Consider the following 26,868-nt stretch of genomic DNA (forward strand, 5'->3'; position numbering starts at 1 on the left):
ATAACTCGGACTCGGGTGCCGAGTGAAAGTGGGCCGTTTTATGAAAACTGCCTGCGGTCTTCACTTCCTCCGCCCGGGGAGCGCCGACGGTGGGGTCAGGGGATTGGAAAATGCTTCTGTGTACGAAGAGCAACACCAGGGGCTGATGAGCGCGGGGAAATGAGGAAGCACGAAACAAGGGAGTGAAGAGGGTGGAAAAAAAAAAGTGAAAGAGCGAGGGAGAGAGAGGTGAGTGGGATCCACCGAGGGGGGATGGGAAACTGCACCAGCTGACGAGAGAGAGTCACCCTCCTGCTTCCACCCTCAGCTGCCTCTCAGTCAGTCGATACACGCTAGACAGTTACGACCGCTTCTTCCTCTCGCTTCGTCGTTTCTCCCGTGATTTTATTTGTTTATTTATTTTTTTAAGTAATTGTCTGTCACACCGATCGGGTAGTTCTCGCGATCAGTTTCAGGGGTGAATCTCAGTCCAATTAGATATCGAATAATCAGCTGATATCACTGAGCCACCGCGCGACACGCATCACCTGTCCTGGCAAAACGCCACGAACGCGCCGTCTCATCCCCTCCAATTCCTATCTTTCTTATCATCGTCCTGTCCCCTCCCCCCACCCCCTTTACTCTCACCCACTCTCCATTACGTACTAACTTACTACCAGTCAACTTCCGTGGAGACGGGCTTAGCACGTGATCGCTTGGGCGTGTCCATTCTCGAAAATTTGAGTTCGTCTCCTGGTCGTTTTGCATTTTAGTTTTTTTTTTTTTTTTTAAATAGTTTTTCGGACTGTGGAGAACTACCTGGACTGGATACGGGTGCCCGGCTTTTCTCATTGGGTGAGTGAGATTGTTTCTCTAATTAAACGGACTCTCTATGTTCGCGGAGGGTGGGGGTGGGTGGGTAAGGAGAGGAGGAGCGAACGAGGGTTGCTCTAGTTCGTAGTTTTTAATCCTGTTATTCGCCACAGGGGAAATTGAGTTTTGGGATTTTTGGGAGACTCCGGGGAATTTTAATTACCTCTTTAACGCGGAAAGTAAACATTGGGAATTAGGAGAGTTCAGGGTATTTGTTTCGATTGTATTTCGGGTTTATTAGGGAGTGATTGGTAAATGTCACTTTTAGTTTTTCTTTGGAATTTTGAACTGTTGTTCGGTCGGGATATAATTGCAATAGTTTCATCAGGATAGACTTTCGATTTTCATGGAATTTATTCATCTACTGTCTTTTTTGGATAAAAACGTACTCACAGAGTTGGGGTGTGTCATAATCCCTGTTGAGGGTTGTTTACGATGAGAGAAAATGGTCATTATAGCGTGGAGCATCAGGGATTTTCCGTGATGAAAGGTTATTTCGATCTTCACTTTGTCCAATGATTTGTGAGTGGCTCGATTCAGTTCTTCTGTGCAGCCGACACTTCGCTCTTTTTTTATTTTAGTTCCCGTTGACTGTTAATAACTTGCACTTTATCACTTAGAAGTAATGAAATTCTGATTCTGAGTTATTCACAATATTTCATGTTTCACATACTGTACTTTTAATGTTCTCCTTTCTCCAGTGGAGAAAATGCTGGTACACGTATTTGACATTAAAAACACGAAAACAGGGACGAATGTCACGAACTAGTTCAAGGTGCGAGAATAATACTTATTGATTCATTTTCATTTCAGTGGAGGAACGGGTATTAAGAGAACGTGTGGGGTGCGCCCGAACCCTATTAAGAGTTGTTTACGATGGGGGGGAAAATGATCATTGTCGTCAGCGGTGACAGATTTTACTGATGAGAGTTTGCTATTCGGTTCTATTTGCCCCAAAATATTCTTTATGCGAGAGTTCAGCTCCATCATTACTTTATATTGTGCTATTATTGTTGAGTGTTTTTTGTTCGGTTATTGATGATCGATTTCACGCGCCTAAAAACGAATAATTAATGCAAAAGAATTTTTGAATGAAGGGGTATAGTCGGATGTTGCGTCAGCCGGGATGTCCATTAAAGGTTTTCTCCATTTATTGGAAAATATTCACTGAAGAAGGGCTTGGACGTACACTTCATTAACGAAGGGCTAGTCATGTTTATTTCTGGCTGTGGTGTTCAGTGATAAAGAATAAATTTCATACTGAATATTTTATCAATAATAATGAATATCACTATCCTAAGGTGATTAATATTTATGCAGAATAATTCAAATGTATTTTTGACAATGTCACCATTTTTTTATTGAGGGAATAGACATTCTCTGAAGGAAGGGAAAAGTCGTACGTTACGTCAGACATAATTTTCACTAGATTTACTTCATTCGGCGGGGAAATATTCTGGAGGCAGTCTTGAGCCGTATAGTCCATTAACAGGGAACCACTCATGTTTTATTTCAGCCGGTAATGATCCTGTTGACCGACAAAGAACAATTTTTGTTATGTTTTTTTCAACAGATAATCCCACAGCAAATTGTCTTTTAACTAGGGGTTCGATTTGAGGGCAGCTTTATGGCACAAATTTCCGGTAATTGATGGCCGTCAATCTGTTAGAATGAAAGCGTCATTTCAGGTTTAGACGGGGGAGAATTAGTGCCCAGTCATTCTTAAGTTTTATCATTTTGCGAGGTAAATGTTAATATTTTTTTGAAATTTGCTATTCCCCTAAAAAAATATCTAACGCGCTGGCTTTATAATAAGGGGAAGAAACTGGACTGGACTGTATTTAGGTAGTACTTAAAGCAAAACTATCCGCAAAAATAGAAATACAAGTAAATATTTATATTTATAAATATAAATATTTACTTATCTTCTCACTAATATTTATACCGATGGTCGCGTGACTCGATGTAATATCCGCGGGACCAGGTTGAGCACTCCCGTGATTCATCAACAATAGGCTTTGCACCACTGACAATTTTCCAGAATCAATATCATTTTGAGATGTAATTTGGCTAATTAGGGTGATTAAGTCTTACTGTGGTACCGGGTAATTTGCTGCCGGTTACTTGCTCGATATCCAAGTTTAATTGTTTCTTCTCTCCTTCTTACTTTGCCTGGAGAAATGGGAGTTGGGGGGTTGTGATAATGCTGGGAATATCTCGGTATCACGAGAAGTTTCAAAGGTTTACCCAGCGAATTTCAGGGAAGAAGTTGGGGGCGGGGGCAACATATGTGGGTGAAATTGAATTAGTTTTTCTTATTGAATGAACGAAATAGGTAATTCTTTGTGAGAGAGATAATATATATTTTTTCTGCGTTTCTTTCGCATCTGAGAGTTGTGTTGGCATTCAGAGGGCCCACGAAAGCGGCAAAGGCCGTTCCCTGGCGGTTTGCTGGGTGAAATGATTATCAAAGGTCGACTGTTCGAAGGGCGAAAAGTCTTTGGAATTAAATTGAAAACACAACTCACTATTTAGTGAATTTACATTTATAATCACACATGAAATTTTCACTCAACTAATAGTAATGCAAAAATAAAATTTAGGAAGTAATCAGATAGGAAACCGCGAATATTGTCAATTTAAAACTGTTGTCTATGAGCTTGGATTTTCAACTATTGGGAAACAGTCGAAATGTTTAGGAAAATTTAGAAAAGGGGAAGGGATAGATTGAGGAGTGATAATTGGGGATTTACAAATTGAAGGGGATGATTTCATTCGAGAAATTGTGTTAAGAGGGAGAAGAGGGGGTTCTCGGTGTCTGATAGATTCAGAAATGATGATGAGGTATTTACAAATTGAAGGGAATGATTTCATCGGAGAAATTGTGTTACGAGGGAGCAGAGTAGGTCCTCGGTGTCTGAAGGAGAAGGCCCAAAGGTCCAAGGGGTCGACGGGTCGGGCAAACGCGTGAGGAAGAAGCGCCTCAGCGATAAAAACAGTGAACCGTAAGGGAGGTGAGGTTTGAAGATTGAAGTGAAGGGGAAATGAAATTTTTGGGGAAAGGTTGTTTATGAAGGTACATGGAAAGTAATTCTTCTGGGAAAAATACAAAAAAAGTAATTCTTCTGCGGAAAACCTCACGACTGACATTCCCCTTCGGAAAACCGGCTGAGAAATCCGATTTTGCGAAAGTCGATTTTCCTCAAAAAAATCAAAGGGGGTTAGTCCCGATCCTTTTGGACTATTTCGGTAGTTTTATCTCCTCTTACAGTTTCTTCTTGCGCTGAACTCGAGTCCTCCGGTGTTTTTCAGGGAGGGCTGGAGGGCCGGGGAATAAAAGAGGAGAGCCGGAGGAAGGAAAAAAGGAAATGTGAGGTTCGTCGAGTGGCAACGTATCGTGACACACTCGGGTTAGAGTGGAAACCCGAGGCAGTGACGGATGAGAGTAGAAAGGTTTACTGACTGGCGAGGGGGTAACTAAAAAATGCCCGCTCGAGGGGAATGGAGACGACGAAGACACCAGTTTCAAGACGAAGTAGCAGCATCTGTAGGTTTCATCATCGGCGTGCATCTGCACTATCGGCTAAAGCTGATCCAGCATATGTGAGTATTCTATCTTTATTTATCAATAAACATTACTTGACAGTAGATTTTTTCAAGTGGATTATCCGGGCAATATTTTTTACGATATTCCGTAAAATCTCGGAGATAATCATTTGCATATAATATTCGAGTGAAAAATATGTTATTAGAGAAGTTCTATTCTGTATTCCCCGAACGGTGAGTCCAAAAGTTTGCAGATATTTTCCCGCATTCATCTGAAAACAATGACTCTCAAACTCCAATAAATCCGCCAGTATGTGTTAAAAAATAAAACAATCTGAAACTAAAGCAAACTTTCGAAGTCGGGAGGACAGATATTTCGTTGTCTGTGTCACGTATCAATTCTTTTTCTCATCGGAACTCAAAGACGAAATTTATGTGTTAATTTTATTGTTTCGATTGTAGAAATAATATCACTCGTTTAGATTGATGAGCGATTTCACTGGCAAAAAAATATTGCGGGTCTTATATTTTTTGTAATAAAAATTATTGTTCGACGATTCACACTTTTCATTAGCCAAATATTGGGGACAAAAATCTGTAAATACTATCCGTGATTTATGTACGAAAAGATTCTCCAACTCCAATAAATTCGCCAGCGTGTGCGCAAAAGTAAAACAATATGGGAACAAAAAGAACTTTCAAAGTCAGGAAAATCATATTTCGTTGTCTGTGGCACGTACCAACGGTTCTCCTCATCGGCATCCAAAGTTGTCGGACAACTCGAGAGAATTCGCGAAACTTGTGGGCGAAAAAAAAATTGGTATCTAGGGCCAACGTATATCACGGGACCCGAAAAGTTTGGGCATTTGTTCTTTCCATATCTCGAGTTGCTCAGCGAACTCCTCAACCGAGCGATCAATCATGGTAAACGAGTCGAAGATGAGGACAGAGGGTGTTATAGTTGATCGAAATGATGCCCTATCTAAACAGGAGCTTGAAATATCCGAGGAAACACACACTATCGAGGGAAAACCCACCCCCCAGCGTCCCTCCAATCCCTTTCCTCCTGCAATCGAACATGAATTAGTGCGGGGAGAGTTGGGGGTGGCCGATGGTTGTCGATTAATCGAAAAACATCGATTTCTGATGCCCAAAGGACCAATTAATCGATGTCACATTTTTATTCTTTTTTTTTCTCCCAGAACTAACAGATTCCATTTATTTATTTATTTTTTCGAGAAACGGAGGATTAGGAATTGCAAATTGATTATTCTCGATTAGTTTAAAACCCTCGTCGATTAATTTGTAAATGGAAATTTATTGAATTGAAGATATCACCTCATCTACTCCACAAAATCCAATTCACTCTTTGTGGATGAGAATAGAAATTGAAAGAGAATAATGAAAAATGGAGCGAGTGAAAAAATTGTGGAAAAAAAATTAAATATGCCTCGGGGCACATTCGAGACTGATCTTCCACTTTCTCTCCCTCTTTTTAGTTCATCCTCCGTAGAATTCCAAACCATTTCATCATCAACAAAGGGGCGGGGGGAGGGGGGCAGGACGGGGAGGGACGTTATAGACGCGGTGTTAGCAAGTCGAGCGAAACGAAACAAAAAGCAGCCAAAGCGATGGGAATAAACTGCGGCTGCAGTTTGGATTTTTCAATGTTGGATAAATTCACTGGTCTTTTTTTCTGGCCAATACCACTGGCTCACACACTTACCAGTCCATACAAGTCACTCGAGCATGTAACACCCAGCGTTGAGGGGGTGAACGAGAGAGAGAGAGAAAGAGCGGGTCAGGGACAAATCCCGTGGCACGTTGCAACATCACGCGCGCATGCCGTTGGTACACATGGATCTAGGGGTGGGTTTGGGGCTTGATATGGTCCGTGGACTACGACGATCGAGGTGAATGCCGCCAGCAGACTCGGTTTGCACCATTGCATCCTGAGGATTTCAAACTCCTCAGATACACAACGTACTTTTTTTTTTACTAGAATGAGAGTGGGGCAGTAAACTCGGGGGTGTATCCGTGAATTTAATCTGGGGTAAACGTCGGGAGAGTGATTTTCTGGGACAGTCCGAGAGTACTCGAAAAGAAATTCTGCGGAAAAAAAAATTGATTTCTCTTGAATGTGTCAATGATTTTTACAAAACTAATGGCACATTTCAGGGGTACAAATCAATTATAGTCGGGCCATTTTCGTCGGAATCCAAGTGATACGTGCCACATAATCACAACTATTTTTTAATTTATTTGTCAGTTAATTAATTTGTTTATTAGCAGATATATGCAGGGAAAACACTGCAATAAAAAAAAGCCCCCTCCCTCCCGCCCACCAATAATTAAAATATGAATAATCTCACCTGCAGTCTTTCACTGACCCACCGAGTTAAAGATTAAGCCCCAGTTGAGCCATGCAGCATGCGTTATAACGTATTATCCCATGTTTTCACGTTAGAATAATTCAACATTTCTCGGGGATAGTATGTACACCCACATGGGTGGGGTGAGCCAACGTTTAAGTCGGTAATTATTCAATATGCCCTCAGTTGTGGCTCCCCGGGGCTTTTCTCTCGCTCATATCACAGAAAAAAAAATAACGAGCGAAGGGACCAAGGGGCAAGGGATGATTCTTTAATTTCAGGGCTTCGCTCTCCCCAATAAAATTTTCTTTGATGTAAAGTATCACATGTCGTGGAAAATTTATCGCGAAAATTCTGTCAAAAATTCTATAAAAAAATGTTATAAAAAATTCTATAGAATTATTTCGTGTATATACTCCACTTTTTCTCATATCAGAATATGTCAGATCCCGATATAGTTATCCTATAAAAATTGATATTTCCCCCCTTCCCTCCACCCACCCCCGCCCACAATCATAATTTTATTCGCCCAACCGAAGATATGACTCCTCGCATTTCCGAGCGATCAGGGGTCGCTTGAAGGAAAAATTTGCGTACGAAAGGTTTTTCTCACATGCTGAAGTGCTCGGTATCTATGCATGAGCCGGTGCACCGAGAGGTAACACTGCCTTACGCGATATCGTGCGCGGAGTTGTGGAGGATGTGGGGAATCCCCGAGCAGCGCAATATCACGGGGGACATATCGATTGCATTCGTCTGATAACGAATAACCTCCGTTGTGCAGTAGTTTTTTTTTCCTTCTGACTCTCTCGCTTGTTCCCTTTCTATACACTTGATAAACGAAAGATCGTTTCGACGGGCGGGGAGGAGGAGGGTGAAATAAATGAGAGAAAACTGGCGAACCCGAAATCTGGCCTTTAATCTTCGCTCTTTTCTCCCTGTTTTTCCCTCTGAAGTATAATACCAATGATTCGGACGATCGACCTGGTAATGCTTCAGACGTGCTCCTTGGAAATGATAACATCTGGGTGATACGGCTGGTTTCACAGAGCAAAATTGAGGCTAAGTAACTGTGAACATTTGGAAATATTTTGGCGTTTATTTTTTTCCGGGAAATTGAAAATAAAGTCTGTAATATAATAATTTAAAAAAAATTAAATGATAAATATTAAAGGCAATTCATTATAGGGATGATTTGGATGATTTTCAGTTCTCGTATAGGACTATTATATTTTCTAATTCACCTCGTGTTCAGCGGAACATCTCGGGTGGAATTCATTCGTAGAAGTTCAGGGAAATGAGATTCCTCTGACAAATCTGCGGCTGGAATTTAAATGAGGACTTTCATAGCATCAATTTTATCTCCGAATTTTTGATAATGTATATCTCGGAATTTCAACATTTTTGCATAATTGAAAAGTTGCGGAAGAAATTATGTGACTATCAAAGAGATTTCGTTCCCGAAATTCATTTCCATTTATGCTAAACCCCTTCAAACGAATTCCCCCCCGAAAAGGAATTCCCTACCTGATCTCAATCATCATCTGTGAAGCGCACAAACGCTATCCCTAGGGAGTGATTTCGGATAAAGAATTCAGAATCTTCCAAACGGTTGAAAAATCCCTGTTTCACCCCTTCAAAGGGATTGCATCCGCAACAACCAACAAAGAGACTCCCGAACACAATCTCAATTTCAATCATCATCTCCACTATCCGAAATATCTCGCAATTCCCCGAGCGAAAGCCCAAAACAGAAAGTTCAACCCCCTCACGAGAATTTTATTCCCAAAAAATTGAATAAATGATGATAACATACGCGAAACCATCAGAGCCACCCTTGAATCGTCCTCGTCCTCCCCTAAAACTTGACCTTTGCCCTTATCCCCCATTTAAGGTATTACCACTCAGGAGATCACGTCTCGTCTCTTCAGATGACTCCATTAAGTGATAATATCAAACCGCATGAGACACCCCAGACAGTCTCACCACGGCCAAAAGGAGCTGCAAAAAGTCCACCGGCGTTGGCTCCCAGAGCATTTTAGCATCCGAGGATTGATGGTTAATCAATGTCCCCCGGCGTTTGCCAACTCCATCCATCGCAGGAATAAACTCCGGCGGTGGGGTGCGCGCGTGTGCTTGTTCTCTCTCCCCCCTGCGTGATAATACTCCGGAGGAGCATGTGATATCCCCGGCAGAACTCTTTCACGACATCACTTCCGCACTCCTATCTCCTCGTATGTTTCCACGTGCTCCATATTATATGCCCCATCGTAAAATGCACTGGTCGTCCAAGCCATATCTATCAAACGGGGAGGGCACTGTGCGAGAGTTTCATATGTGAAAGGCACTGGGAGTTTGGCCCTTCGGTGTAATAAGCTGTAAAAAAATTGGTGAAAGGTTTTTTGTCAGCGATATATGCCGCCGCGTTATATCCTGTCCATGAAATGAGAATTACAATCTTAACGCACTTTATTGTATTTTATGTTATTTAATTTTCCACAGAAATGTTTATATATTTTTCTGCGAGAATATACATTTCTTTACATAATTTTCAATAATAAAAATATATATGTACATGAGATGTATACGATATAGAATCTATTGTATACATCTATACAATATACATATAGAATATACAATATATTCTATACATATACATAAATATATGAGATATATTCTATATTGTATACATCTCTACATAAATGTCCACATAAATATATATGAATATTTATGTATATAGAATATATATCATATATTATATATATTTATACATGTATACACTTAATATATTTTGTGACAAAAATTTTCTCAATGAAAAAACAATTCAAATTTCCGACTTATAATTTTTCAATAAAATATCCCGAATGAAAATTGAAAATCATGAGTCAAAGATACGCGCGGACATTTCTAATGAAAGAAATAACGCAGGCCTCGATATGTCGCTCTCATTTCATCCCTCACCCTCGGGCATAATTCTCCAGCGATATCAGTCGAGTGGTGAATGCTTGGTACCTGCAGGGCGTTGAGGTGAAGAGGGAGGGAAGGGCAATGGGGTGGTACGAGAGCTCGTCGTCGGGGAAGAAGGAGAATGGTCTCTTATAATCGAGTCGCTCGTGTATTGCGGGCTTGAGCATAAACGATGCTCCGGAAATCGCGCGTGACGCTCCTTCAAATATTGCTGGAATTCTGAACCAATGGAATGGAGAGTCTTCTCGCCCAGCGGGCGACTATCGCTTGATTGATCCAGATTCCTTCGTTAATCGTCCATCGATGCAGTGGCAACTCATTTTACTGCTCACGTTGACGGGCTTTTTAGAGTTGGAAGGTACAATTTTTTGTCTTTTGTTGGAATATGCGGTACAGGATTGGAAAGCAGTAAGTGAAATTGGTTTCAGAGCAATCAATGTAGGATCAAAATTATAAAGGAATAGGATTTATTTATTTTAAAGAGGTAACTAAATTTATTGCAAATAGGCTACAGTTTAATTTATAAAAAATGTATTGGAGTTTACATTTCGAATGTTTATCAAAAATTAATTTTCAAATAGAACGAATAGGTCTTTGGACGATTAGTATTTCTTTTATTCTGGTGTTTCCACTTGAGAGTAGAAAATATTTTTATGAGAGAAAATTCTGGGAAGTTTGGGGGTGATGTGTATGCTCTGTTTTCTTAAATGTATACAGAGGTGCATGAGAGACATCAGGTCCAGGGTGTTGTATTCCTTTAGTTTTTTAATTAGTTTCTTTAAGAAAACGAGGCAGAGCGGTTGTGCCTTTCCAGCGTATAAAATGAAAGCGTTAAAATGGAATTTACAGTTCTGATCATTTAACTATTATCCCATTTGCAATAAAATGTAAAAGAGGAAGAGCATTCTCACGCGCGACTAGTCAAGTCGCAAGTGCACTCATCCCGATTTTCCAGACCCGAAAACGCACTTATTTTCCTTATTTTTTTAGATCAATTTTCTCAATCAGTCTACACCAATGCAAGCCTGTCCTAAGGACGAGGCAATATGGCCGGGCAAAGGCCACCGTTATGAGGTACAGAAAATCCTCAAAAACCCTAAAAATGATCGTAATAAAACTGTCATATCTCGCACACACGTCTCCTTCTGCACTCACATTTTTTATGCTAGAAACACACACATAATATAAACTGAAAACTTAGCGCCGAAATAAATTTTAACATTCGCTCAATTATACGAAATTATACGAAAGAACAAAACATTAACTCTTCACTATTTCATCCATCTCACATCAATTTATTGTAGGTCTTTCCTCTTCGAGAGCAGTCGAGAACTTAACTATGAGTTCAATAGTTAAAAGAGTAATACTTAGATCAGTCACAAAGAACACAAAGGAGAACAGTCATCTCCTTATATCATATGTTCTGTTATCCAACTGCGTCACATCAAAATAACAATCAAATTCGGAGTCACCAAGACTTCCCAAACATCCACTCGTTCATTAACTAAACACCTCACTCTTGATAAACAATATTGAGTATTGTATTTAAAATATTATTTTTTAATACTTCCACATCTGTCGTCAAAAAATAATCGAAAATATGTAGACTATTATTGAGTCCTCAAATCTATTGAAACAATGATCACCAACAGCCTCATCAAACACAGGAAAATTAAACCCTTCATTAAAAAAAAACCACCTGTTTCGCTCCCATAATTTCCAAGACACTGCTAATCGAATTCCATCAAGTGAAAATTACCAAGTTCGTCATTTTGAGTTAATGAGGAAGATATTTTGAATGAGACCTTGGAGAACGGTAGAATCTTTGTCTTCGCGATCCTTCAGCTTCTCTCTATTGTCCTCGGTCAAGGCAGCAGTTTCCGTAAAACTCCACCTGGGAATACACACAAAGACATCAAATGGAGTCCTGCTTTACTGTGCACTCTCATTCAATTCTTTTTTATTCCCAGCGCATCACAATTTTTACGTCTCGTTTTAACAGCACCGAGTTATCTCGTTCCACTGGTTTTTATCGTTGTCGACAGCAACGACTAATTTCCTGACTGAGTTACCCCATCCCCGGCTCAGGTGTTAAAACCCAATGAGTTACAGCCAATAACTGTGTGCAAACAAACATCTGGAAAATAAATATGCGTGAAAAAAAAAATTTACGGGGAATTTGGACGTGAGAAGTTGCAATCTCACGTTTGTTTTTTTTCATTAAAAAATATCGACGTCATATCAGTCCCGACGTTGCTATCAATCTTGACATTTACAGTTCTTCTTCATCCCCTTTTTCACCCAGTTTTACTCTCAAGGTCTCGCGGAGTGATAAATTTTTATCCTCTCACTGTCGATTCCTCGACAGCATCGACACGACAGAAATGATACATTGTCTCGTAAAATTGATTATATTGATGCTCCATCAGTCGGCGAGTGTTTCATACGAGGGGTAATTTCGGTACGCCAATGGGCCGCAGTATCGCAACCATAATTACTCAAAATGTTTTACGGCTGTGCATTTTGAGCCGGGTTAATTGAACACTGACGCGAGTAATTAATTTAATTATAGTGTTATTTTCGCATGATGTGAATAAACGAGTTTGTTAAAACTCGGAGTCTATAAGTTGATGGGGCTTCAACAATAACTCTGTTAACGTCTGTTGTTTTTACGGGGTTGAACTTTCTCATGCAGTTGTTATTTACGTGTAATTTAATTACTAAGATGAAATGAAAGCATGCCAACACAGTGGGGATGATGAAAGGACGTAGCTGCACGGTGATTGAATTGTTTTCCGGTGGATTTGTCTTTTCGATCGATGATTGTTGAAATAATCGTAATTATAATCGGGTCACAAGTACAAAGAGCCTTAGTCGATGCTGAAGTCTATCAGTGTTTAAACGTTTTGGGTTTCCATAAACGTTATATTTATATAATATAAAAAATAATATAATATACAATATCATATTCTGCATTCTAGAGCTGATAGAGCATATACAGAGAGAAAAGTCTGGAAAATTACTGTGCGGGGCGCTAGAATCGAGGTGCAATGAAATGTCTTTTACTCACACATAACAATTCCTATCAATGCCGTAAACTGTGTAATAAATTTTGTAATTAATGATATGTGACTTTGTAAAATTTACTAAACAGTACTATAAACTTTGAAGGTCTATTATTTTTTATTTGAGGATAAATGAAAAATTGATAGAAATTTTTAAAAATTCCTATCAAGGTCAGTTTATTTTATATGGGCAATATTGCATTAGACGTTGAATTTTAATCCGATAAAGAAATGTTACTATGCGGCATAGTATTTTTATCAGGCCTGTAGTTTGCTCCGAGATTGTAAGGCAACATAGTAATTTTTATGGGAATGACATTAGAAAAGTTGTCAGATTTTTCTCACGGTGTAATTTCTCTGATTTTGTGTGAAATTATAAAATATCTCCCTACATGGAGAGAAAAAGTCAGTGAACAGAGCATTCAGTCAAAATTATAGAACAGTTACGCATTTTTTCACTGAACGTTCCAAACGTTCTCGACTTTTCCTGAAAGTTCACTGAAAAAGTGCATAACTATTCCGCAATTTCAACCGAATATTGGTTTGACTGACAGATTACAGAACAGGCACGTCATGTTTCAAGAATTTATCTCTCCGTGCATGTGATAATTTTTATTGAATTTTCCCATGAGTGTGGGAGTCAATAAGCTGCTGGTGCGTCAACTTTAACTCCGTTCAGGTCTGTTGGTTTTATGTTGTACTTTTTCATGCTGTTGTTATTTACGTTCAATTCAATTACTAAGATTAAACGAAAACATTCTGTCAGAGTGGCGAGGATAGAAAAGCCTGTCGCCTGCTGATGGAAATGTTTTTGTGGGTCATCGGTTAATAGAGTAGCGCAGGTGTAGGTGAATGGTAATTTTTGAGACAATAGCAATTATAATCGTGTCACAAGTACGAACTGCTTCCTCAATCGATGAGGGCTCTGTCGCCGTTGAAGGGCAGACTCGGATGAAGCTCGCACTTTGCCGAGCCACGACGAGTAAAGGACTCGGGCGGGGGTGAGTTTGATACGAGAAATTCAGGTTCCAACTGTACTCCACAGTTTCAATGAAACAATGGGAGAAAATCGAAAATGGTCAATCTGGGAATTCACTCTCTATTCAATCCAGTGTGAAATATTCAATGGGTTATGCAGGAAGGGAGTAAGATAATTTTTTATTGCAAAATAGAGCGAAATGAGTGGTCGAGGGGAACAATGGTGGATATAAATTCCGTGATTATTGAAATTTACGTTCTGAGTTGTTCGGAATAATTCAAGTGCGGTGGAAAGAATGCCTTTCGGGTTTATCGACTATTCGCGATTGATTGGTTTTGCAAAATTATGAGAATTATTTCGATTTAATTGAAATCACTTGACCTATTGCTTCCTCCGTGAGGAGCACATGGAAAAAAATATTCAGTAAAAATTGCGCCAGATTTTAGGTGTCAAAAAAATTTGAAAAAAAATTCCATTTGCATCGAGTTACGATTATTCCTCTCCAGACTCCTCCCCTCGTAGAAAAATCATTACATATTAAGATTGCTAGGATGAAATATCAGGAAGTCCATCTTTTATGTTCAAGGGATGAAGAAATGTGGGATCGCGAGCTCTCATTTGTCCCTCATTCACTAAATAAAGATAAATTGCTGCACGTTCGTTCATTCATTCATAAAATAAGGGGTGAAATATAAGTATCCATCACATTCAATTACTTTCAGCTACTTATTGAAATAATGGACAAGAAAATAACATTTGTCAGCTTTATAAATTTATCTTAAATAAAATGAAGACTATTATTTAATCCTCAAAAACCGCCGAATCATGATATTTAGATTTGTTCAATTTCCCCTCACAATTTCGTTGATCCGCCGCAAAATTCGAGTGGAATAAATCAAGGTGTGTCCTTCGTCGGTGAATAAATGACAGTAAAACCCCGAAATGCCCGCGAGATGTCCTTTCTCATGAAAAAAAACCTCATCTCAAATGACTGGAGTCCAAACTCCCTTGTTTTTTCGATGCCGCATGACTGGGAATAATGTCCCCGACGTTTATTTATCAGAATCGGTCTCAATGCTTTTTCCCCTCACTTCTCGGCCCTTTAGTTCGCCCATTGAGATACTGATGCTACTGGAGGGTGGGTATATCCCATGTCTCAAAGGCATCAAATATCACGCTGGAGTCTAACTGTAGTGTTGAAAAAGAAAGCGTGAAATCACGTGGAAAGTCTAGACAGTATTTTTCTAAAGTGGTGTCGAATTTTCATTTCCGAACGATAGACATTCGCGGAAAAAAATTTTTTCAACAGCATTTGTTCACAAAAACTTTTAAATAACGATAAACAGTCGATATCATTTGCCTCAAATATTCAAAATCAATTTAATTACACTGGATTTTTTATTCTCTATTAATTTTCACATCAAAGTGTGACGTATCATGGCGGAGATACTGTGGAAATTCGTTGAAAAAGTGTTCTCATTAAAATTCCACAAAACATTCTTAACTGTGTGGTTTGCAAATGTGGAAACAAGCCAGCGCTAATCCACCGTAAAAATTCCCGTCAAACCCGCGAAGAGAGAGTGAATAAAAAAAAAAAAGCAGTACGAAGTAGAGAGAGTGACAAAAAATAATGAGGATAAACATTTTTATCCGCGATTGTGGCTTGTTGCGCGTAGTCGCCAAACAAAATACACCCCATCAAGACGAAATAGCGCATGAAAACGAGAGGCAGGGGATGTTGGGGAAGGGGATCGGTTGGTTGAGTGAAAAAGTAACAAAGCGACAGTGAGTTCTAACACAGTAAAGGGAGTAAAATAGGCTTTTCCAAGTTCCCCCTCGTTTACGGAAGCCCTTTCACTGGTTTTATTCCACCTGTTCAGGTTGTACCAGCTCGTAAAAGTGCTCTCCCTCCCCTTGAGTCGTTCTCTTCTGTATTTCTGTGCAGCCTTATATATTTTATTTTACATAACAGTCACTTTGCTTATTCCGACTGGAGTTTTCCTCATGACTCTTGCACGAGGATTTTTTTTTTCAAATATCCATTTACGAACGAGAAATGGTTATATTTTTTGGCAGGATCTGCCAAATGAGTTATTCCGAACAATATCCACCAACAGGTTTCCTTTCAACTCGGATTAGAGATCTTGATCCCCCTCGTGGAGGCACTCAGGTACTGTATATCACTCATCTCGAACTCCTTAACAATATCACGAATCAACTATATCAAACCCCAACATGAATTGAATTCATTATGAGCCATTCTCGTATAAGAAAAGTTGAGGTGGAGTTGTGAAGATTTATCTTTTCCTCCGGATTCCGAAAGTTTATTCACCGAACAATGAAAACTTCATTTTCTCGGATCTTCAGAAAAAGTTATTTAGTGCTGTTAACTAAAAAAATATCCCCAGAGTGAAATTAATGCGAGGGAACAAAATGAATAATTACTAAATTTAATTTTTCCATAAAATCACAAAGTCGTTAAATTTTATTTCAATAAATTCCTGGCTATTAAAATTGCAAAACAATTCCACCATTGAACTAATTTATATGTTATTTATCCATTTATTACAGTCCCGAAATAAAAATAATAATGAAAATGGCACTGTACAAAAACAATTTCACGGGGCTTTTAACAATATAAATTATTTCAAAGTAAATCAACCGCAGTATCTGGAAAAATCCCCTCCAATCTCAATCTCCCCTAGTAAAACCACAACACAACTGTATTATTCACCCCCGAACTCCTTAAAAAAGCCCCGAAAACCCATTCCAAATGGCCCAGTAGTACAGTACTCGCACGCGTCAGCCCGTCGCGCAGGTCCAAATGAGCGAATGGTCCCACGATCCAAGCCCGGTGTAACGCGCGCGTTTCCCGACATTTAGTCTTGCGAATCCACGCGGTGCGGGTGATGACAATACAACTGAGTCACCAATGAAAATTACCCAAAGACAGGGAAAAAAAGTTTGCCCTTTAAATCCCAATAACTATTCATCAATCGAGGAGACTGACAACTAATCTAAAAAAAAAAAACCGCTGTTACCGCCAATTCCATTAAAAATGAATTAATCCCCTGTTCTCGTTTAATCTCAACTTTGACAAGTTGTTTGAAAATGGAACGGTTAACGAGTCTCCCTGAAGGAGACACTCGGGAGTTTGATTAAAATCCAAAGTGTCGGAGACAAGAGTCGGCCGGAGGATTGAGATGAAATAGGGAATTTAATATGAGGAACAATCGCTCGTTGAGTGTAAATCCGGGCCTCGAGTCCTTGGCAAATGTCGGCAAAACTTTCACTCATTAATACGACTGTTTATAACCGTCATTCACGTGCATAATTGTGTTAATCGTGGATTGATACTGAGCCAGGGGGTGAAGGCATTCGTTTAATTAGGCCACATTCACTGGTTATAAGAGAGATAACTAGTTGCAAGGGTAATGCAAACGCCGGGAGCTGCCAGTGATGGCTACAACCTGAGTGCCACTCTCCCTCCTTTGTAGGATTATTCATCCCTTCCCACTGTCGTGCAATGAGATGTGAATTACGTGAATTGATACTAATTGCACAGGCAATTGGTTCTATTAATGCCAATGACGTACCAGTGACGGTTTTGTCGATGGACGAGTATCGGACTCGGCTGCTGTGGGATGATGTGTTACGACGGCACGCGCCGAGATAATATGCTGGTCAATTGTTCTACGTATCTCTGGTTCGTGTGCCGCGGGGAGGGCCTTTGAGAACAGTCAGGGATAATGACGCAGTCCCCGACACCATCAACCAGCAGATTACATGATGACAAACATATTGGATTGGTAAATGTCACGAAAATTTTGGTTTTTTCAAAATTTTCCGAGAGCGGAGGACTCGAAAGAACAGAAGGGGAAACTCATTAACCTGATTTTACACCTGAATTGAAAAATACATTTAAACTGTATTTAATTGAAAAATGATTCTCCTGCTTTGCTCGTTGCCTTCTGTATTGAAATGTTGAGAGAAACGATCTTCACATCTTCACCTTTGATTTTTTAAACTTTTAAAATTGAGTCATTCAATTTAGGATTGAAGTAATTACCAATAAAGTGTAATTGTTGAGAATTTATCGAGCGTAAAAACCGCCAATTCAACAAAAGCGAATGTTTGTGCGCCATTAGTTTCGCTACCCCCGATACAAATGTAGTTGATTAATCAAGGACCCATCGTTCCTAATTAATGAGCATTGGATTTCAAGTCATTAAATTTCCAAGTTACGTCGTTGTAACCGAAGCCCGGATGTATTGTTTTGTGTTACAGCAGATACAGGAGATCAACAGTCAAGTGGCGCAATTTCGGGACCTTCTGATCAACATCGGACAGGCAAGAGATGGTCCCGAGTTGCGTGAACGTGTACGGAAACTCCGGCGAAACTGTGTCGAGGCTTGTAAGAACACTTCCCAGCTGGTGCTACCGCAAATGCGAAGGTAAATAAGAGTTATGTTTTTCTTTAACCCCCGCATCACTATAAAAATCCCAACACAATCCCCGAGAAGTACTGAAGTTTATTTAACAATTTTTTCGGTAACTTGATTCAAACTTTTCCCCCGGATAAAAATTGAAAATAAAATTCTAGTCTCAATTGTCATTTTTTCCAGTAATTATTTGAGAAGTTCAGTCAAAAAAATATTGCAATTTATCTCTCGTCGATTTCCATAAACGACGAAAAAAACTTTCTCAAAAATTGTAAAAAAATCCCATGGGAAACGGCTGTCAGAAAAGGTCGTGACGGCGGTTTGCTTGCCTTAATGAAAATCTGAATGTTTAATGTTGTCCGGTGACTCGTGTCACTCTTACCCCCTTTCACTCCTCCCCACTGCCACCGCTCTTGACGGAATAAAATTGAAGAGGAAAGAATGGTTAAGGGGGTGGGGGAAGTAATGAAGGCTCTTTTCTCGAAACTAAATCATTCCTCAAGCGCTCGCGGCATATCTTGAATGGATTTGGTATCGCGAAGCTGTTTATCGTTGTTAACAATTCTCGCAATTATTTTCTCCCCTGATTTTTTTTTTTCACCCTTTGCCTCGGCCTTATTTGCCACTTCTTCGGGTTTTTTTAATATATGCAATATTGCATGGCATCGTGAAAATTTTATGATTCCCGGTGGTTGTTCGGGGAGTTGCAAGCGTGAGGCTCAATTGCATGTCTACCTATCGCTTTTTCCGATACGATTATGTGCTTGTTATGCATAGCATAGGGAGGAAAACTATTTTTTTGAAAAATTTATTACTCCATTTCAGTGAACTGGTGAGGGTTGTGGGAACGGAGAAATATATTTAGTTTGATGGGTTGTGTTATTTGTGGGGTGAATGACTTGGCATTTACAATTATCCGGTGATCAGATAAAGAAAATTATCGTTTTCATCCTAATAACATGAATTTTTGAAGAGAAAAAAATCGTTGCGATGGGGATGGGGGATGAAAAAATGGGCATTAATGTGGTGGCAGCGCGACATGGAAGTCTGTTTAGACACAAAAAATTAATAAAGAAATCAAATTTTAATTTATGTCGGAGGATACGGCTCAGCGACAGCCCTTCAAGGGTCGATATGACATTACAAAATATGAAACTTGGATTTAAATGGTCGTAAAGTCTCCTTCGGAAAATAAAAATATATGTGAAGTATAAATCTTTTCCGTATGATTTTTCAATTTTTGAAAAACTATTTAATTTTTTTTTTTTTGCGTTTAATCTCAGATAACTTATTCATGGCTGACAGTTGGAATATTAAATAGAATCACTAGAATATTTCCACACCGAGAGAAAAGTCGGTGGAAATTACTGTGCGGGGCACTAGAATTGAGGTGGAACATGCTAGAAACCTCGAATGTATTTTACTCACACATAAAAATTCCTATCAATACCGTAAATTTTGTAATAAGTTTGGTAATTAATGATATGTGGCTTCGTAAAATTTACTAAACATCACTATAAAATTACAAGGTCTATCATTTTTTATTTAAGGGTAACTGAAAAATTGATAAAAATCTTTAAAAAATTCCTGTCAAGGTCAGTTTATTTTATTGTATCTTCCTTCATTTTTTACTGTGCCATACAACAATTTTTCGATAATTCATTGTGATTGGTACGACGTTGGACTTCGTCATGGGAAATGTCGCATGAGACTTTGAATTTTTACGAGGCCCAAATAGAAGTTTCCCTAAGTCGAAACAGAAATTTTTCTAGACCGCATATTAAATTTCCTCAGGCCTGCAGTTTGCGCCAAAATTGTAAGGCAGCACAATAATTTTTATCGCAATCACAGTATAAAAATTATTAAATTTTTTTCTCCGTGTGGAAAATTAATCTTCATGTCCACCCTCAGTGCATGGCATTGACATTTCACTCGGAAAAAAATCCCCAATGAGTGTCATACCAACAGCCTGATTATCCAAACGTCCCCTAGAGACCAACGAAATGTTTATTAAAGTTCGTCAGCCCCCGGAATATCGAAATTCGATACTTGAAAATTTCCGAATACAATAGCCTCCCTAGACCTACTATGACGTTACAGGGCTCGTTGGCTATTCGAAACACCCACTCCACCACTGGACACGGCTACCCTGAGCCATAATAACTGTTGTAACATAAAATTCACGCACCTATCGATCCCCGAAGTCAACTGTACTCCCATCGCCACGTGGGTGCTTCACTCCTGTATTACACGTGCGTACTGCCTTTATTGCAGCCCTTGACTACGCGACCAGCATGTATGTCCACAGACGAGGTATCAGTCAAACCAAAACACCCATCACCTCGACCTATATATCCTGTTCAATGTCGAGTGAACAGCAAAACGGATATTCTCTGGGTTTCCAGTCTTTTTTTTTTCGATTCTTTTTACTCTGAAAGAAAGCACAAAATGGATTTCCATAATTTGCATCTCGTGAATAAAATTCCACGGGTTTCATATACTTGTTGTTTATGATATTCAAATGACTGACGTTTCCAAGCTCACTCTTGACGCTCCTCAGTCATTTTATTTTATTTTTTTCCATTCTTCGTTTGAATTTCCATTCAGAGAATGGAAAATGTGTTATCAATCCGCTGAATATTTTCGAGAAATTCTTCTCCGGGTCGACTTTTTCGAATGACTTCTCATTGGTAAAAAAAGTTGATTGAAAATGAAAAATAAAAATATGTCAATTATAAAATGGAAGTGAGCCTCATCACCTCATCATTGTTTAATAATAATGAATTTAAAACTAAAGTTAATTTATTTTCTAACAATCCAACTCCAAGAATTCCAAGGAATCTCATCATTCAAAATTAGTTATCGCATTTTTTCATGAATTAATATCAATAATGAATTAAGCACAATTACTGTCTGAATATAAATCGAAGTTATTGACTTAAAAATCACACCTAAATTGTTCCCCAAATTTCAATTTTTTTCTATCGATTTTTTCTCGCACAAATCACGACAAACATCTCCCCAAAACACCTACTGATGAATCGGCACTCATATTTCCTCTCCATTCACCCTGAAACCACCATTAACGAAGGATATCAGAGTCGAAACAAAGGGCCCATGGCCTCCAGGAGTAGTAGCAAACGAAAAAATAATGAAGCAACGGAACAGACGCGCGGGAAATCCTCGAGGGAGAACGAGGCACAATACAGTCTGCCCCGTGGTCTCTTGTAACAGCAGTGGGCTCAGTTCCTCCAGGTCGCATTGCACATAGATATTTCACGATGGGAGGATATGGACTCTTTTCACGTACTGCGCTCCAGTGGAAAATCTCCAGCTGTGGCCCCACGGGATAATAAGGGTTATCAGTGGGCAGAATCAACGTGGGGGACATTGTCGATGCGATCGAACCGGCGAAAATTGTTCTCTCACGCTTTCCATCCACGTTTATTACAACTGGGAATGGTAAAACCTGGACAGAATCGTCAATTCATGGTATGCAGTGAATGCCAGTGCACTGGGATTTGCCTCCAGTAATTTTCAGTTTTTTTAAAATCCTTTTGTAAAGTATTTTTAGGTTTAATCTGCGTGACGATCCACCATTTCAATGTTTCTCCTCGAGGCTACCGTATTTATTCGGGTGGTTTTTTTTTTCAACGGCGTAAACATTAATCATATTTTATGACAAATATTTACTGAGACACTACAACAGGATTATTTCAGACAGGTTTATTTTGTTTTTTTTTTCTCTCAATATCTCTAAATATAGATAGAGCATCTGAAAAGTCCTTTTAATGCAATAATCTTTCACCTCATTTTTTTTCTTCTTCTTTTCACTCTACTATTTACGCTCTCTCTATTTCTGTTTATTTTATACGAGCGATAACGAGGTGAATCTAATGCATTTTCAACGCCCCACAGCATCTCTCCGCTGAGACTCGGCCAAATGGATGCTCTGTGTCACATTTCGCATTGCCTTTACCAACGAAACGGATAGAAGAACTTTATTTAAACTTGAGGGCTTGTAGTCTTCATCCAGTTCATTCCGGTTCAGTGGTGTTGCCAACGTATATACATACACATACACACGTGACTTTTCCACCTAACTTTCAGCCACTTTGCGTCTTTCCCCTGTTTTCAGTCTGAAAGTGAAAATAAAAGTGAAAGAATTTTGATGGAGATGTGGGAAAAAGAAGGAGTAGACCAACTCAACATAAAAAATGCAACTCAATCTCGATATTTTTTTTTGTCATGACAAATGGAAAGTTGGATTGAAGAAGTTTCGCAAGAAAAAAACGCGTTGACAAATTCGAGAGCTGCGTCAAATAGAATCCAATTTTATTCAGCGCGACTACCAATATCTCCATGGAAATTGCAATTTCCTCTTCACACGTTTTTAAATTATAATTGAAAAAAAAATAATGTCTTCACTCCCAGAGGCACGGAGCGCACAACAACCCCTAAAATTCAAACGAGTCCAGAATTACAGACTTTATGATGGAGAATAATTACCCACTTTCGCCTAAATTCAAGCATTAATTTTTTATTTCCCATCAAAATTCTCTACAAACTACATCTCCTCAACCAGCAAATTTCCCATTTCAACATGAGAAAATCTCCAGATCAAGGAGAGAATTACTTCTTTTATGTTGGAAACCTAATTGCATTATTAAACCAGCATTGCAATGAAATTTTCAAACTCAACTTATTTCTTTCAATGAAGAAACATATGCACAAAGTCAGACTGAGCCTCTGAAGAGCTTTCCATTTTTCATCGTCTGCTACTTTAATCCCTCCCTTCCCCACCCCCGGGGGCACCGAGCGGTTTGAAACATCCGACTCTGCCTAGAGGCCGAAGTGAAAAAAAAATTAATTATTGAAGGGGGAAAAAAAAAATCTGGAGATGAAGTTTTTTCTCACTAGCCAACGGTCACGAAAGCTCACTCACAGGAAGTACTCTCATGCGAAACGAGAATATGTGCACACCTCGAGAGTTGATGCAACGAGGAGTGTACTTTTAATGTAGGACAAGGCTTCCCCTCCTTCCTCTCTGCATCCCTCTAACGCATACAAAATGAATAGTACAAATGAAATAAGCAGGCTAAAAAAGCTGCGGAAGTAGTTGAAAAATTACGTCAGTAAAATTTGCAAATATACATAACATGTACGTGAAGAATGACCGAGATCCTTTCCCCTAGCACCTGGGGCTATTTGCGAAGGTCAAAGAGCTTTCTTATTTTGTTAATTAGAGTATTCAAGTCCACGGGGTTTTTAGTCTCAGTACCTTGCTTATCTGGATAATTGTCTCAACAGTGCAATGGACTTGGGAATTCCGGCGGACAGTCCCAATTTGGTGCTGCTGTTCTTTGTATCACAGTTGTTCCTGAGGGAGCTGTACAAGTGCAAAAATCTCATTCGCATCGTGCCCATGGATATGTCTGGATATTATGGTGAGTATTAACTGGAGGAGTGAGGCTGGTGGAACAAAAGTATTGAGGATTATAGATAATCTAGAATATATTTTTCCTACTTAAAATTTAAATTAAATTAAATTAAATTAAATTAAATTAAATTTTTTTACTTCATTACCCCACGTTTCGCACATGCGTCCGATTCCTCTCTGCGCCCTTGTCACCTCAAATATTATCTCTAATCCCCGTGAAACTATAAGAATCAACTGGCGCTTATCACCCAGTTATTATTGCAGCGAGTAAATCTGGACCATCAAACATTGGTAACGTTATATCATCGATTCTCCTCTGCAAGCCGATTACCCCGAATTTCAACGAGGAGGAGCTCTGCAGTATACGCAAGGATTCTGCTGAGATAAGCGCTCTCGTTGCCGAACTCCAAGAATTCATGCCGCAATCCGAGGCTGACATAGGTAAACTTGGGTCCTCATTTGAAAGGCTCTGAATAATGGATCCATCTCCTCTGAAGCTTCATCCACTGAGTCACAACGCAGTTTCCCTTGATATTTTCATTTTTTTATTTTTTTCAGAGAAAACAATAGCACTGCAGGACACGTGCGCCTCGGGTACGAAGAACAATGGGGCCCGAAAGGCCAACAGGTGGGACACTAGACCCGGAAATCCAAATTACTTCAGCGGACGCTTCAGATTCCTCTGCTGCACCTCAAGGCCTAACTACGTCTGAGCCTGCGAAGCGACTGTAAAAAATGTGTAGTTACTGATCGGATATAAATTCGGGGGCTGGATTACATGGAAATTTAACCAGGAGAGTTAACATCACATCAAATACAAACAAATTCGATATTTCATAGTTTTTGAGCGGATGTGGCAAATGCATTTGTTAAATTTGTGTGTTGAAATTCCGGGTATCGAATTGGCTGGTACCCAGTGGAGTAAAATGAGTCGTTTTTACATTGCAAGCGATCCAGCCTGGACATCATTAAATACCTATTCTTTATTCCGTAGAATGGTAAGCAGGCAATACATCAGGAATGATCGAAAAGGTCTGCATTAGGATGTCACGTCAGAAAGCTCAAATCATTGTGATGTCACGAATTTTTTTTTAGGCTTTTAGCATGATTAATTGACCGGAGGAAAGAGGACCTTTCGTCGATGGGGTCATCCTCGAGAATTAATCATCGATAAAGTGCTGACGATCATTGGGGTCAATCTGATAGTATCAAAGCAACATGAAAAACTTGTTTCTCAGGGGACACGTCGAAAGCCAAAAAAAATGCTGTGACAGATTCGTCATTTGCTGGATCGTTGTCTCTTTTCATTTCCGGTTATCATATTCCCCGATAGTACCGATTTATTTTCCAGTTTTTTTCTTTCTGGAGCATTTTAATATTTTTCCAACTTTCGGGAGTCTCCTTTTCGTTTGAAAAAATATCCATTAAAAAATCAATGTGAATTGACAGGACTCACTTAATTCCACTGCTTTGCCATCCAAATAAAATAAAACGTCGCTGAAAATGTCAATCTGGCCTGCGAAAATCGTACATAGGAGTGGGCGATGTTTTAAAAACTATCGATAATCGAAGAATTATTTCAAAAATCTGAAAAAAATAATAAACGTTCTGTTACAGGAAAATAAACATTTTAAACTCTCAAGATTTTTCTCGATAGAAAAATATTTAGAAAAAAATCGCCCACACCCACTCCCACATATAAATATAAAAGTGTACATGACTTCTTTCATTACGAATGAAGTACCCAGATTTACACTGTAGGGCACTCGAATATAACTTAAAGGTGATACATAGTTAACGAATAGAGTCTATTTCTTCAATGAATCCACGAGACATTTGTTAGTGAATGTGAAGCAATGCTGTACAGAATGTTAATGGTATACGAGCATCTCGCACTGGTATTGTGAGATGTCACGTTATTGCCAGTGCCTGAAAAGCAACAAGAGTGACTGGTGTTGATGGGAATGATATTGTTGTCAGCAGAAGGCATGTCGAGACGAATAATGCATGAATGCATAACACCATCATCTGGGTGAAATGAAATTTCCAGTTTTTGAGACTATTGTGGGACCCTTCTCAACCAGGTGGAGAAAATGTAGTTGAAATTACGATGATAACGGATTTTTTTTTGTTTATTATTTTGCAAAAATTAGTCTATTGTTACTGTCACATCGTGTAAAATCGAATTTTAATTCGATTGATTATTATTAAAAACAGACTAGTAGATTATTGGATAATTATTACACTTCCACAACTTGGGTCCAATGTTTACATTTGTTTATTTATCACGTGTATATTTATTGAAAAGTTATTTATATTTCATGTGAACTGTTCATTGATGAGTGGAGGGAAGGTGAACTAGTGATGGTACGAGCGAATTATTAGATAATGTAGCCTTAGGAAAAATTACAATTCATTCATGCGGGTCAATGTAGAGTAATTCAACGCTTTTAAACTCAATGAAGAATTAAAAAATAATAAACTACAAGAAATGAAGTCAATATTACGTTAGAGCATATCGAGAATTTGAGTAATATATTGTGAAAAGGACCAATCCTTGTACTATAAGAGAACGTCAGTTCTTCATCCATCAATTCAATGCAGTGATGCGAGAGATTCTATAAATGTTCACCGATTAATTACTTTATTTTGTGCACATTATCCCAGGGTACATGAATACTGCGTAGACATCAATGGCATACAATCAAATGTCGACGTGGCCAGGAGTAATGAGTGACGTTGAATGACTAAAGTGGTTCTTCTATTGTTCCAAGTGTCAATCATGCTTTAATCGAAGATATGAAAAATGATATTTATGAGTAATAACGGAGATAGTTCTGGTTATCTATTTAGTGAAGAGTGCGGGTAATTTGTGGAAATAAGTAACAAAGTTTTTGTCAAATGGATTATCATATGAACTTTCAAACGCATTGATGATAATTATATTTAAGTAAGAAAATAAATGATGAGTTGAATTTCTACAACCTGTTCCATTCCTTATTTTATTTTTTCACCTGTTGCTGTAAATTTGTGATAATGTTTATGGCTTCACTTACATTTATTTATCTAATTTTTATTTTTGGTTTTTCAATTTTTCTATAGACTATTACATTATGTCGCAGTGTATTCCATTACATTCTTGTTGCAAAATTTTATTCCTCTTTTAATATTAATTAAGATGATCAATCGACAGGGTCGCGGGATA

At 38.8% G+C, this 26,868-nt stretch overlaps 1 protein-coding gene and 1 long non-coding RNA gene across 4 annotated transcripts; one reads left to right on the forward strand and one right to left on the reverse strand.

Moving 5' to 3' along the window:
* The first annotated feature begins 276 nt into the window (after positions 1-276).
* On the forward strand, positions 277-26,641 carry LOC135164503 (uncharacterized). 3 transcript variants are annotated; one of them, XM_064124914.1, is made up of 6 exons: positions 277-834; positions 4,165-4,455; positions 18,072-18,235; positions 23,534-23,670; positions 23,928-24,104; positions 24,222-26,641. In XM_064124914.1, the coding sequence occupies exons 2-6, from the start codon at positions 4,354-4,356 to the stop codon at positions 24,374-24,376; spliced, it is 735 nt and encodes a 244-aa protein (XP_063980984.1). In that variant the 5' UTR covers positions 277-834; positions 4,165-4,353; the 3' UTR covers positions 24,377-26,641. The 3 variants fall into 3 exon arrangements, with proteins under 3 accessions (XP_063980984.1, XP_063980983.1, XP_063980985.1); XM_064124913.1 differs by having other exon boundaries at positions 279-834; positions 18,069-18,235; XM_064124915.1 differs by lacking the exons at positions 277-834; positions 4,165-4,455 and adding an exon at positions 16,674-17,590 and having other exon boundaries at positions 18,069-18,235.
* On the reverse strand, positions 23,181-24,382 carry LOC135164506 (uncharacterized). Its single transcript, XR_010299313.1, has 3 exons — positions 23,810-24,382; positions 23,505-23,695; positions 23,181-23,280 (listed from the first exon to the last, which is right to left on the reverse strand). It is a non-coding gene; the product is annotated as an uncharacterized LOC135164506 (long non-coding RNA).
* Positions 26,642-26,868: the final 227 nt, after the last annotated feature.

Source organism: Diachasmimorpha longicaudata, chromosome 7 (genome assembly GCF_034640455.1).
Source record: "Diachasmimorpha longicaudata isolate KC_UGA_2023 chromosome 7, iyDiaLong2, whole genome shotgun sequence".
NCBI lineage: Eukaryota > Metazoa > Arthropoda > Insecta > Hymenoptera > Braconidae > Diachasmimorpha > Diachasmimorpha longicaudata.

Excerpts from the sequence above, each read along its gene's own strand:
- LOC135164503 (XM_064124913.1), top strand. The coding sequence starts at position 4,354 with ATGGAGACGACGAAGACACCAGTTTCAAGACGAAGTAGCAGCATCTGT. Across the intron at positions 4,456-18,068 it reads CTAAAGCTGATCCAGCATAT|CAGATACAGGAGATCAACAG; the intron begins GTGAGTATTCTA and ends TTTGTGTTACAG. Across the intron at positions 23,671-23,927 it reads GGATATGTCTGGATATTATG|CGAGTAAATCTGGACCATCA; the intron begins GTGAGTATTAAC and ends TTATTATTGCAG.